This window comes from Accipiter gentilis, chromosome 14 (genome assembly GCF_929443795.1).
Source record: "Accipiter gentilis chromosome 14, bAccGen1.1, whole genome shotgun sequence".
Classification (NCBI taxonomy): Eukaryota; Metazoa; Chordata; class Aves; order Accipitriformes; family Accipitridae; genus Astur; species Astur gentilis.
Window position 1 is genome coordinate 31,625,333 of NC_064893.1, and position 12,726 is coordinate 31,638,058.

A 12,726-nucleotide genomic window follows, 5' to 3' on the forward strand; every position below is an offset into this window, starting at 1 on the left:
CAGAGCTCACCCACAAAGCATTCAGAAGCCCTTGCCCATACAGCGGAGAATCCCTGCTCGATTCATTCCTTTCATGTCTCTACTTTAACATAGTCCTGAGTCCTGAGGTGGTCACCTTCCACAGCTCTGAGAAGCCAGAGAGCCAGATCTCGCCTTGGAGGCAGGGTCCGCACCGAGGACGGTGTGGTGGGCAGCTGTGGGCCACTGACTTCAGTGCAGAGAGAGGAGAAGAAGAACCAAGTCCTTGTCTCTTGATGGGAGAAACCAGGCTCGAGGTCTCCCACCCCTTTGCTTCCCATGGCAGAAGTTACTACCAGAGGAGAGTGCTCCTGCCCTCAGCAAAGCACAGAGATTTCGCTTGTGCCTTATCTGATACAAGAGAAGAGAGGAATTTCCTCGAGAGCTCCCAACCACCTGTACCTAGCTGAGCAACGCAAAGAACGGGGGGTCCTTTTAGCCATTACAAAAGAGTTTGAGGTTTTGTCCAAATTGGGCAGCAAAGCTCAAAAGATGAAGAAGAAAGAACATATTCCACTTTTGCAAGCAGAGGGGAATAGTGTATGTTCCTGCCGCGTGACAAAGGACCACGAAGCTTCTGAGATGCCAAACCCCACTTCTGCACCACATCCCGTGGGGAGCCTTGTGTCTTCCCAACGCTTATTTTGGCTGTGTCAAATACACACGTGCAGAGGGAAGAATTCAGCTGAGGCTTTGGAAGAGTCAGCCCCGTGTTTTTCCCTTCCGTGGCAGAAGAGGATTCAGAGATTTCTAACGCTGCGTGACAAACTGTGCCATCTGCTGTCCTTGATAGGCTCTGCTGGATCTTAGTTTGGGAGGGAGAGAGAAAGGGGGGGTGCTCTTTAAAGTGAACTTTGATATCTTTCCTTCTTTCTAATGATACAAAAAAAATGTAAAGTCTTGCATCAGCCACAGTGCAGGTTTTCTCATGCTTCATTATGCTTCATGCTAACAGTGCATGCAAAGAGGTGTAATATGTCACCCTCGGGCCAGAAGCAGACATCAAAAGGTCAAACGGCTCAAATGAGATAAAAATGAAGTGTTTGGGAATATATATTCAATTCTTTTCTTTTTTTCTTTATCTCTTATAATTTTTTGTACACAATCCAGGCATTGAAGCCAAACCCCCTTCATCCATGTCACAGGACTGGCTACTTACCTCCTCATTTGGCAATAAAGTTTGCTCTAGACATATTTCGACCAGTATCTGTTGTCTAAAAATTACAGCTGAGGTTGCACCTATTCTATGTTAAGTCGGCTGATCAAGGGAATTTAATCCAAATTGTCTGTGTGTACAGCACGGAGCAAACACCTTCAGCCAAATCACAGCTGTGGACATCCCCTAGTATCCAGCCACCTTTGGGAGCTACTTGCAGAAACCTTTTGGCTGAACTGAGCCCTTGTCACTAGAGCACCACAATGCGATCCACGGGGTCGAGATAGCTCATGGGACACCACTCGGTTTTGTTTCTCTGGGCAGCACTTGGCTAAACCAGGGATGTGTAGGCTCAAAAGGAGAGGCTGGTGAAGCCCACGGGGACCCCACGGCATGGACCCACGCGGTGCTGAGATGATGAAAGCCATGGCAGCAGCAAAGCCTGAAACAGAGTTTTTGGATTTGGGCTTGGGGCCACTCAGAGCTCTGATTCCTACCCATTGGGCACCTCGAGCGCCTCACAAGTCCCACCAAGTCTGTGGGAGGATGCAGCTGCTGAAAATTAAGCACAGCATAAGCCTTTTAATGGGTGGGAACGGAGGTTTCAGCAGCCTTCTGTACTCTGCTGCTTTCTGGAGCCTCTTAGCCACAGCTCAATAAAGAAGAAAGGAGAAAATTCATTTAAAAAGGGAGCAATTCCTAAAAAAAGGCTTAATGTCCCAGGACCCTAGTGGGCATGTGTGAACAGATTTTTAATCTGGCCATCAGTATTGGAAACTGTAAAAACAGGGTGGGGGAAGTCATTAACATTAAGCTGATAGGGCAACAGACTTGGACCGAATAAAATAAATATCCCAGTTTGAGGCCTCCTCCCCTAGTATCCATCGATCACCTTTTCTGTGTGCAAGGCACAAGCTTTCACGTGAAAATCTTGCCTCTAGTGAAGGCTTGTGGCACACCTAATCTTATCGGTTAAATACAACAAAATCCACTTGAATATGTTTTTTTATCTTAAAACCAAAATGGTTCTGCAATAAGAAAGTTATTTCATTTTTAAAGACTAGTTTTGGGCCTCATCATTTGGCAGGGAGCAGATATGGGCAAAATGCTTTTCTGAGAGCATTTTTTTTCCAAGCGTGAAGCTTGCGGCTTCTGGAAAATTATCTTATTTTTTTAATCTTTGAGCTAGCTGAGTGGGAAAAGGTAAGCTTTCAATATTCCTTTTACTCACATTCCTCTAGTGAAGATTACTCAGAGCAGCTTAAATAAAAATCAAGAGATTTGTCACGTATTAGTTCTTAGGGAGGGCAAGTATATTTAGAAAAAAACCTTGAGGCTAAGCTTGCTGCATTTAAAAATCACCTACGATTTGTGCATGGAAAATTACTTTCTGGCAAATATATTTATACCAGCCTTGGGTTCCAGTGGTCTCAATACAGGGTGAAAATACAGCTCAGCCCATGGCCCTGCTGACCAGACCTCAGAATGCCCTAAAATGGGAACTTCAGTGAGAATATGTTCCTCACGGTATCAGCTTCAGGTACGATTTTGCCTAAGGAGAGAACTCAATAAGGGCAATGAGAAAATTCTCGCTGTGTGACTGAGGGCTGGGTTTGACTCCTGCTCTTCTTTTTGCTTGCAAAATCAGGATCTTTTCTTTTTTTTTAATATGAGTCCCGTGGTTGTAATATTTTAACGCATTTTTTTCCTCCGTGGTCGGTAGAGTTGCATCAGCAAGAAAAAGAGACCACTGTGTTCATTGGATATGAAACACTTCATTCTTACTTTGCCCACTGAAGTAAACTCATTTCATAGTACAAAGAGCTGCAGAGGCTCCTTTGCTTGTGTGTGGAGTGTTTCATCTTTTAGAAAGTATATCGTTCAGTTTATCTTGGCTTTGTGGGTAAATATTCCACCTTTTACATCTGAAGATAGCCTGACAAAATATGAGCTTTTGAAAAGATGTAATTTTGCTTTCTAACACCTAGGAGAAGACTGAAAATAGAAAATACGCTAGCTGAAGAAACTGATGGTTACTGATGTCTGTATGAATGTCCTTTTTTCCCCCCCTTTGGCTTGCCTAGTATGAAAGCTCATTACTGAAAGTAAATCAGAGCATAGCCAGAGTAGCAAGCCCTTCTGAGTCATGATTTAGCAAGCTGCACTGCTAAGTGATAAATGCCGTCATATAACTGGCATGAAAGGGGTTTGACATTAAGCAAATGAAAAATCCAGAGAAAGCGGCATTTTGGTGAATCCTAACCTAGGCGAGTATTGGGGAGATTCTTTGGAAGAATACATGGGTCCTTTGGTTGGATACTTCTTATGCCGGGGAGTTGAAGGGGGTGGGGGACCCACAATCATATCTATCCTGGCAAAGTAAATAAGAAAAAAAGACACCAGCAAAATGCATAATGAAGCAACACGTAGAGAAAAGTTGGTCAGAAAAGTTGCAGAAAGAAACAACTGAAAAACAGAACGACAGAGAGAGAAAGAGAGAGAATTTGAAAATATATTCCGCTGGAAACAGAAGGCTCCCTCCTACTACCTGGTTGTCGGTGAAAGCCAGAGTCTCACCCACCTCGGGGTAAGATTTGGAGATTTAGGCACCACTGAAACATCGTTAGGAGATCCCCCCGCCCCAGATATAATAGGCAACATGCTTTACCCTCTGGAATATATTTGCATATGTGTAGCAATATCCCATTGAGGCGGTTGGATATGAAACAACATATATTCATTCTCCTTTCAGTTCCAGTGCTAGATAACACATCCTCAGCTAGTTCAGAAAAGCATGAGCTGTTGGGAGTCGGCGAGATACGCTGCGGGATTGTATAACTCAATGAATGGGAGACATCCATGGTTGGCAAGGTGTCAGGATGAGACACGAGACAGTGTGAACACAACACTGAAAAGAGCACATTACAGACACAGTGACAGAGGCATTAATGATTAAAGAGGAAAGTGCATGTAAACACCCCAGAAATTTCCTCGAATGCAGCTTTAATCCACCAAAGCCCTGGCTACGGGAGGTCACAGCCAACCCTGCTGAGCTGAGCTGGCAGGGAGAACACAGTGCTTTGATTGCTGAAGGAAAGGGAAATAAAAATATCTGTTCTCCAAGGTGCCCCGTGACAACCTCCCCGGGCGCCACCATACGGGTGCACCGTACTTCTACAAGCGCCAGTTGGTCATGACCCAACGTCGGCCACGGCCACCCCAGGCCCACACCTCGTCTACAGCTGGTGCCCCTTCCAGTTGTACTGGGCAGGTGACCAGCCATGGGACCTCTTGGTGCCCATCTGGCTATGATGATGAGTGCTTTGAAGGATGACCCCAAGGAGGTCTGTGCCCATCACCATCACTGGTCTCCTGCTCGGTGGGGATAGTTGAAAGCAGCAAAGCTGCCTGGTAGCCCTAGATCCCAAATCCAGGTACTTCAAGCTTTTGAAGCAGCTCCTGGTCTTCCTGACGTCCCTGCAATGGGGTGGATGGCAGCGCTAGTCTAGTCCAGCCTCAGCAACCTCAGCCTCGCAGTCCCGTAGGAACAGCTAAGAGGAGAATTCAGTTTGGACTCTGAAAGCTGCAACTGCTTACCCCAACCACCCCCAAAAAACCCAGCTAACCAAACTACTTTGTCTTTGCAGCACATCACCTTGAAGGATTGGCAATGGGAGACCTGGGTGGACGGTGAGGGAATCTGCCACACCAGCTCGGGGTGTTGAAAACTCAGGTGCCCCATCTGGAGCCAGTGGAGACGAACAACCCCAATGGCTCACGACCCACTGCAGAGGCAGCCCAGAGGCCGCTCGTTTCAGGTTCTTAAAGTTAGGAAATATCAATCCCCTCCTCCTCCTCTTCTCTCTCCAGATTCAGCTACACATCTTGGATCTATACTCATTGAATTCCTACTGAACGGGGGCGAGAGGCTCAAAGAGAGGAAATTCTCCAGGACATTTTAGTCTCCATCGCAAGGGAGAATTTACCTTCTGGCTGAGTATCTGGAAATGCACAGTGTGCAGCAACGCTGAGAAAGTTACCTCTGCTGCTTGAACATCAAAAACAGCAGAGTTAAAATGGTCTCTGAGAGATTAATGGCAGAAGAGAGATTCCTCTTTTTCCTAAGACAATTTTCCTATTCCATTCCTGGGGCTCATAGTAGCTGTTTGCATACGCAAACACATTTTTTTTGCACATTTGCTGACTCTACCAGGGACCTAGATGGGTTTGAAATGAAAGGAAAAATTCCCCAATGGCTTCCAGAGGAAGCTGGGCTGCCACAGCCATCAAGAGAAATACTTTCATTCTTCAAGTGTAAACATAAATGGTATATTATTTTGACTGGAAATAGCCTATGGCCAATCCCTGCCTCTGTTCTGGGTCTCCTTCGAGCTCAGCAGAACTGGGGCTACTTCTGCTGAGCCGACACAGCCGGGGGGGTGTTGGGGGTTTGGGGTCTCATTTTCAACGCGGGACATCAGGGCTGAGGGAGGAGTGGTCAGACAAAAAGGTTTAGCTGAGATCCTCCGTTCAGGGGACCAAATTCATCTGGGTTTTTTTTTGCAGAAGAAAATTAAATTTTAAATGCCCTTCTCAGTTCCATTTGTCCCTTTTTCACATTTCTTCCCCTATTAAAAATAACTCCTCTCCCCCTAAAATTTGAGCACAGAAGCTGAAACGCAGCTTGGCTAAACCACACCTGTGTCGGTAGGCTTGGATTAGAATCCCCACCTGCACTTATTTTCAGCAGACTGTGCCATCCGAGGAGGAACTCCTCCTAAAACAGCTTAGCATCCTAACTGCTTCCTCGCTGCCCCCTCTGCCCGTAGCAGCAGGGTCACAATCAACACAGCAGATTTTATGTCATATCTCTCCCAGAAAGGTACCAAATTAGCCACATTAGCCTTAAGACTGGGGCACCAAACCTTTGCGATCCTGCCAGGAGGAGCAGAGATACACACCTGCCTTACCTATGGGATACACTATAATGACAGAAACTCCCAAAGTAAAGGAGGAGGATGAGCCGTGAGTTTTGTGTGTATGTCCTGGGGTGGGCTAAGGCACTTTTAGGGGCACAACACCACCGTTTGCAGTCCCTGTCCTGCTCATCCCTGTGGGTTCCAGCCACAAGCATTGATATTTTCCTTGAGGCTTTCTGTTAGGAAGAGAAAGAATAAGCTGTAGCTGCAAAGGAAAGTGTCTCTCTCCTGGCAATACCTCCGCAATGAACAAAAAACAGTGAAAAAATAAAGCAAAGAGAGGGGTCTCTTGCCTGGCCTGAAGGTTTTTAATCCGGGAGAGCATATCCAGGTGACCGGCGGAATACTGCTCGATGACATCCATCACGTCGTAAGGTCGAAGACTCTCCTTAAACTTGCGCTTGGAGACGAGAAATCTCATAATGCTGCAGGAGATGGAGAGGAAAGGCAAAATATAGTTCCTGGGCTGCAGCCTGACCTGCTTAGTGGCAGATAAAAAACACCGCAGGGAGCTGCTTTGGAAGGAAAATGGAATAAATCCCAAGCCTGTGGGTTTGGGAGGGGATGCGGCAATAGGAGAGGGGAAGGAGATTGGGGGGGCTCGTGGCTGAAGCTCTGCCTGTGACGGGGGGTCCCCGATGCCCCTCGGACTGTCAACTGCGCGAGTGTCCTCTCTGCACCGCTTTTATAACTGTCAGCATTAAACCTCAAAGCTGGTGAAAACAATCATTTGGATGCATCCCTGCAGGGGATTTTCCTGTTTCTCTGTTTATTCCTTCCCTCAGCAAAAATTGCACTTTCTGGCAGAATTTTCTGTAAAGGAGGGCAGGCCACCCAGGGGAAAACCAGTCTGCAGCACAGACATTTCAGCATTTGCCACCTCTGCTTGGACTTTAAATTTCTTTTCTTTCCCCTATTACTTATTTTTCCAAAATGCTTCCCCCCTCTCCCTCTCTTACCACACTGCCCTGATGCTGACTTTCAGTCCTGGCGTCAAATCTTCGGTCACAAACTCGCAGTTGCAGCTTTTGTTCTCATCGGGAATGTCTTCTCCGGGGAGACTTGCTTCTGGGTTTGGGAGAGGGAGGAATAAAGACAACGTGTTACTATTTCCCATGCTGGTGCCGCACAAGGAAAGACGAGTCGGACCGCAAACAGCAACCCCGGGGGAAGCACCGGAGATAGTTTTGCTGAGCATCCGAATGAGAACATTTCCCAGGACGTGTTAAGGTGACATCCAGCAATGACAACTGCCGCTCTCGTTCATCTCTAGAGGCCTGACTCTCCCTCCTTTCCCCGTCCCTATATACATAAATATATACGTTATCACGGGTGTCAGCAGGGGTTTTCTTATCTCTTATTATACCCCAAGCTAAAGGACCGGCAGGGGAAGGAGACCTACGTAAGCGCCCTGGCTGGCAGCTCTGCCCTTCTTAGGTGGAGAAGGAGAGGACGTCGGGGCCAGCTGGGGATTTGGGGTCCGGCACGGAGCCCCCAAGCCCCCCTCACCTTCTGAGTTTTGCCGCGAGGCTGCTCCCTTGATGCGGAAAGCTTGCCGGGCTCGGCTGCGGTCTCCGAAGCTCCAGCTCTTGGGCACTTTGCTCGGGCTGTCCTCGATGCTCTGGTCAGCGCTGGGGGACCTCCTGATGCCCTGAGCCTGTGGAGAGCCTTTCCCTTTGGTGCCAGCACCGCGGGGACTGGAGAAGACACGATCTTTCAAACTGACCTTCTGACTGTTCAGAGAAACACGTTGAAACAAAGACAAAAAGGAGACAGCAGGAGGAGTCATTCTGGAAACCACGCAGTCCTTCCCCACCAGCCATTAGAAACCAAGAGCACTTCCAAGCAGCAGTGAGATGTAGGTTTGCTGTTGGGTTGGGTTGGTTTTTTTAAAATATATGTATTTATTTTCTTTTTGGTTTTTTTGGGTTTTTTTTTGTTTTTGTTAAAGAAAGCATTGTAGAAATGTTTCTGCCATAATGAGTGAAATGGGAATGATTATTAAGAGAGAGAAAGTAATGAGGACTTAAACAGAAGCCCCTCGTGGGATGCCAGGGCTGGCGGGACAGAATGACGTTAAACAATGAGGTTATGATTCCTTAAATCACTGATCAGCTCCAATCACGAGTGAGGAAGCTTTTCTTTCACAACTGCCTTCCAAAACCCTACATCTAATAAAAAAAAATACCAATAAAAAAGCACCTTTGTCTTAAACTTTTAACTTGCTTGGAAACACTTCATTTCTGGTGTTCGGACCTGTCCTTTCCCTTTCTTCAGCTCCTGTATTTCCTCCCTCTTAAAACACGATCTGCCCCTTTTATATATTCCAGAGAGTTCCTCTTTTTCCAGTCTTATATTTAAAGACTTAAATATGAACACTTAAATGTGCAATTCCTTAGTATCCTATAAAGATTCAATCTAAAAACTAGCTAACATCTATCTGCAGGTCTGCTACAGGTCTCATAAACATGCAAAGCAAAATTTTACAACTTCAGGATATGGCATTTTATTGCTGTTTTCCTATTAGAATCCCATTGCTTTAAAACCTTGTAATTATGTTTTGAAAAGAAGATCTCTCCAGACACAGAGATGATCTCACTGAGAAATAGTCTGCTCACCACCCAGCTCTAACTATTTTCCAAAATCTGAAATTTGTAAATGAAAACTTTCACCCAAATGAAGATGATGAATTTCCACATGAAAGTTGCAAAATAAAAAGATTTTGTGAATCTTTATGAAAGAGCAAACTTTATAGAGACAGCACTGGGGAAACCAAACTGCAAATACTTTTGGATTATTTTCCTAACAGCAATTGATTATTAAAATACACTAATAGAAGTAAGACAACCAGTGCGAGGCACTTGCACGTACAGCCAATATGTTATATATAGGTACATCAAAACTCAGTAAAAACGCAGATTTAAATCCCAATACTCCGTACCATTGCAGTAGCCATTTATCGTTTTGCTGCAAATGCTCTGACTCAATTTGCAGGAGGAACATTGCAGGAATTTTGATATCCACATCAGATTTCCAGGCCACCAACCAAAGACCTGGTTTTTTTCTGTCTCTCAGCAACACCCCCTTAAAACTCAGAGCCAAACAGTCCTCCTTTGCCTTCAAAACTGGCACGGGGTTTCTTCCATCAGAACTTAACTGCTGCTATTTGAAGCAAAGCAAAATGCAGCTCCCTTTTCCCCAGCCGTATCAGCTGTACCATGCTGACGGGAACAGACATTCGTTTTTGTCAGTAAAGGAAGAAGACGTGACTCGAAGACACACAGGGAGCAGATTTGTTGAGTAAGAAGGTGCTATTTTTAAGAAGTCACTTTACATTGCGAGACATTGAACATTTACAGGGAAAGAAAGGTGCTTAGGCAGCATTTTCCAGAGTTGCACAGCGTGATCCCGGGGAGGCACTGCTGCCCCGCTGCAGCATCTCCTGGGCTGCAGGGCAGGGTTATCTGCGGCCATTGGAAGACACATTTGAAAGAAAAGAAAATTTGTTCACGCCTAAGTTAGAAAAGGCAGAATTATTCCAATTAATGATGCGTTTTTAATTCCGATAAGTACTGGAGATCTCATTTCCAGTGTGCTGCCCACCTGCAGGGCCTGTCTGAAAGCCGTGGGACCAACAGATGTTCAGCGTAGCTGAAAATCAGACCAGAGGTACAAATCCACACAGGAATCTAGGAACAAGCATGTGCCTAAATACCTTTCTGGATGTAAGCCTTAGTCACTAATGCTATCAAAATCATCGTACATAATGAGCCAAAGGTTTAAAAGCAATTCTCATTCTGTGTTTCTTGGATTAGAAACCAGATTGAAATTTTATTTGTCGTTCGATCCTAAATAGGCCAATTGGAATTTTTTTTTTTCTTTATTTTTGTTGATTTTACAGAATAATATTCCTGGAATCTACTGCATTTCAGTAGTACTAATACTTTGAACTACCCGGTCTTTTTTAAAAATAAGTTCTATAAAAATGAATCAGCAACACACCAATATTCAGAATTCAAAGCCATCTCTTTGTGCCTCACCCTCTGCTGAGTTGCTCCCATCTCCGATCTCAGCATAAAAGCAGTTGCCTATCACTGAATAGGCAGGGCCTTTTCTTTGGGGCCCCTTTTCCATTCCCACAGGAAATGTGCTGCAGATGTTTGCAAGAATCACAAAAGGCAAAAAAGAAAGCGTTGAACTCAGTAAGGAATATGAGCGAGGAGTTTCAAGCCTGATAGCATGAGGTGCAACGCTTTTACACCTTAAAAAATCTCATAGGAATCTGATGAACAATTAAGATCGGGGTGGGTTTTGTTCCCGAGTAGTCACTGCTCAGAAAAAAACCCAACACCTGATGTAATTTCTTTGTTTTAACATAGACGACATGAGACAACATGAACAATTAATTGAATTTGTCCTTCTGCCATGCAATTCTCTCATTGGAAATGACACCTGGAATCACACGCAAGTACAATCCCTGCAGAGGAGAATGCTGTTGGGGTCTGCAGGAGCTGGTAGGAAAGAGTCCAAAAGAAATATAGACATATATAGAGATATATGTTGTCAGCTAATCCAAGATCACGTTCTCATTCAACCAGAAAGTCATGCAGAGTGATGCAGAGTGTCTCGGAGAAATGGGATTTAGATGTCGCTCAAGTCGATGGTAAATGAGCCTCGGTTCAGCGGAAAGTGTCTGTGTCAGTGACATGAAAATGAGGAAAGCAGTAATCCAGCCACACACGACAACATGAACTGAAGCTTGCAATCGTGAGAGCTAGGAGCGGTGTGAGCACGGGGCAGGCGTCCTGCTCGTGCCAGGGGAAGGGAAGGGAAAGAAAACTGTGGCTTTGCAGCCGGAGACATAGATTATGGGAAGCTGTAACAGCGTAATAGGGCATGCATTAGTTCCTGGGTCTTCATAACCACTTTCGGTTGGCATCTATTAAAGACATATTCGACAACTAAACCATTATGTTTCCAGGCTGACTTTGGGGAAGCTTTACAAAACTTTCAGCTTTTTACTTGGATTTAACAAAGGATAGAACCCGAGTTGATTTTTCTCTGCTGCCAGTCAAAAAATGAGAGCCCATGCTGGAAGAACACATAAGGACCAGTGCACGGTCCCACAGCTGACAGAAAGATGCTCGCTGCTTTAGTGGGCTTTGTATTTAGATTCATGTAGGTCGAACAGCCCAGCGCTTAGCAGCAAAATGCATGAAAACTAACCTTCGAATTAGCTGCCGTCAGCCTCCTTAGGATGCTGGGGGTTTGAGCTCTTATTTGAAATCCTCTGGTCTGGGGTTCATTCCACAGTCCTCTATAGTATCAAACCAGCACTTTTAAAAAATGTGGACTCATTATGTTAGCAGTGATTTTGGATCAATAAAAAGTACCACTCGTAACGTTTCGTCATCGATTTTAAACCACGCTCGAGCAGTTGTTTCATTTTCTCCTTTCATTTTGTAGGCAGCAAATGTTAGCCACGCTGAGCTGGACTAGGATGGACTCAGATCCATCTCTGCGTATGAACTCAACCAGTAACAGCGTTCATTCTTCCGAGAAGCTATGGCCAGGAGAAAGAGATGATCTCCTGGTGGGAAATGAGGCTGTTTCCTAATCCAGAGTTTGTGCTGAGCTCATGGCATATGAGAACAGCTTGTTAAAACTAAGCAGGAGTGCCAGGAGTGCATGACAGCCTTTGTGGCTATCACCGGGCTCCAGTCTGGTCGCAGGTGTGAATAAGAGGCAGAAACCAATTAGTGGACACATGAAGGGAAGGAAAATACACCTGTGCATGCAATACTTGCCATAACTAGAGCAGAAATCAAGAGAGGACCAGGCTCGAGCCTGGTTTGCCTCCAGTGATTTCAGAAAAGTGATTGAAAAGGTGAATTCAGCCCAGAGAATGGAGTTTCTAGAAGCAGAGCAACCCCTGGCCATAAGGAAAACAAAAGGTCAGCCAATGATCAATGTCATGGCGAGTAATCCCTCTTCTCTTCCCCGTCCACAACCACGGTGTTAGACTGGGGTTGAAAGGAGTCGCTGAAATCATAACGGGGAAGACCAGAGTTGCACCATCCCCGCAGCCACCCCGTAAGCCTGGCCGAGCACGGGGCCTCGGGTGAGAAAAGGGACGCTGGAACCAGACACGTGTCTTTCACCTTGGCCTTTGGTATTTTGCAGCACTGCTGTTACAATCACCCTTCTCCTCCTAGCCCACAGCCTTTTTTTCCCCAAACTGATGCTGAGCGCTGTCAAACACCACATCAGACATATCCTGCACCTTCTCGCAACCTTTTGCTACCTGCCGGCTCAGCTGTTTTGCATTTCAGGAGCAAAGCAAAACAGCTAGATCGCATCTTTGGAGCTGGCCGATTATTCCTAAACAAGACTTTAAGAAACACGCTACACCCAGACCCACAGGCCAGTCAAGGGCTCTGCAAACACCTTTTCTTCACTGGTCTGTGTGCCATTTCTTCCCCCTGTCAGGTCTCTGTGGTGCCTTCCCTCTCTCTGAGTAGATGCCAGGAAGTCTCTTACAAAGCAGAATATGATAGACCTGATAATCTGGCT

At 45.7% G+C, this 12,726-nt stretch overlaps 1 protein-coding gene across 6 annotated transcripts in view; it reads right to left on the reverse strand.

Annotated features, from left to right (window-relative positions):
- Positions 1-12,726, reverse strand: part of KCNQ2 (potassium voltage-gated channel subfamily Q member 2) — a 77,201-nt gene that overhangs the window by 13,689 nt on the left and 50,786 nt on the right. For 5 of the 6 annotated variants that reach the window (XM_049816579.1, XM_049816577.1, XM_049816580.1 and 2 more), the window contains 4 exons: positions 7,663-7,886; positions 7,113-7,221; positions 6,447-6,578; positions 3,438-3,545 (listed from right to left, as the gene is read on the reverse strand). In XM_049816579.1, the coding sequence (XP_049672536.1) occupies positions 3,438-3,545; positions 6,447-6,578; positions 7,113-7,221; positions 7,663-7,886 (573 nt within the window). The remainder of the gene's footprint in view (positions 1-3,437; positions 3,546-6,446; positions 6,579-7,112; positions 7,222-7,662; positions 7,887-12,726) is intronic. The other variant, XM_049816581.1, reaches the window with a different exon arrangement.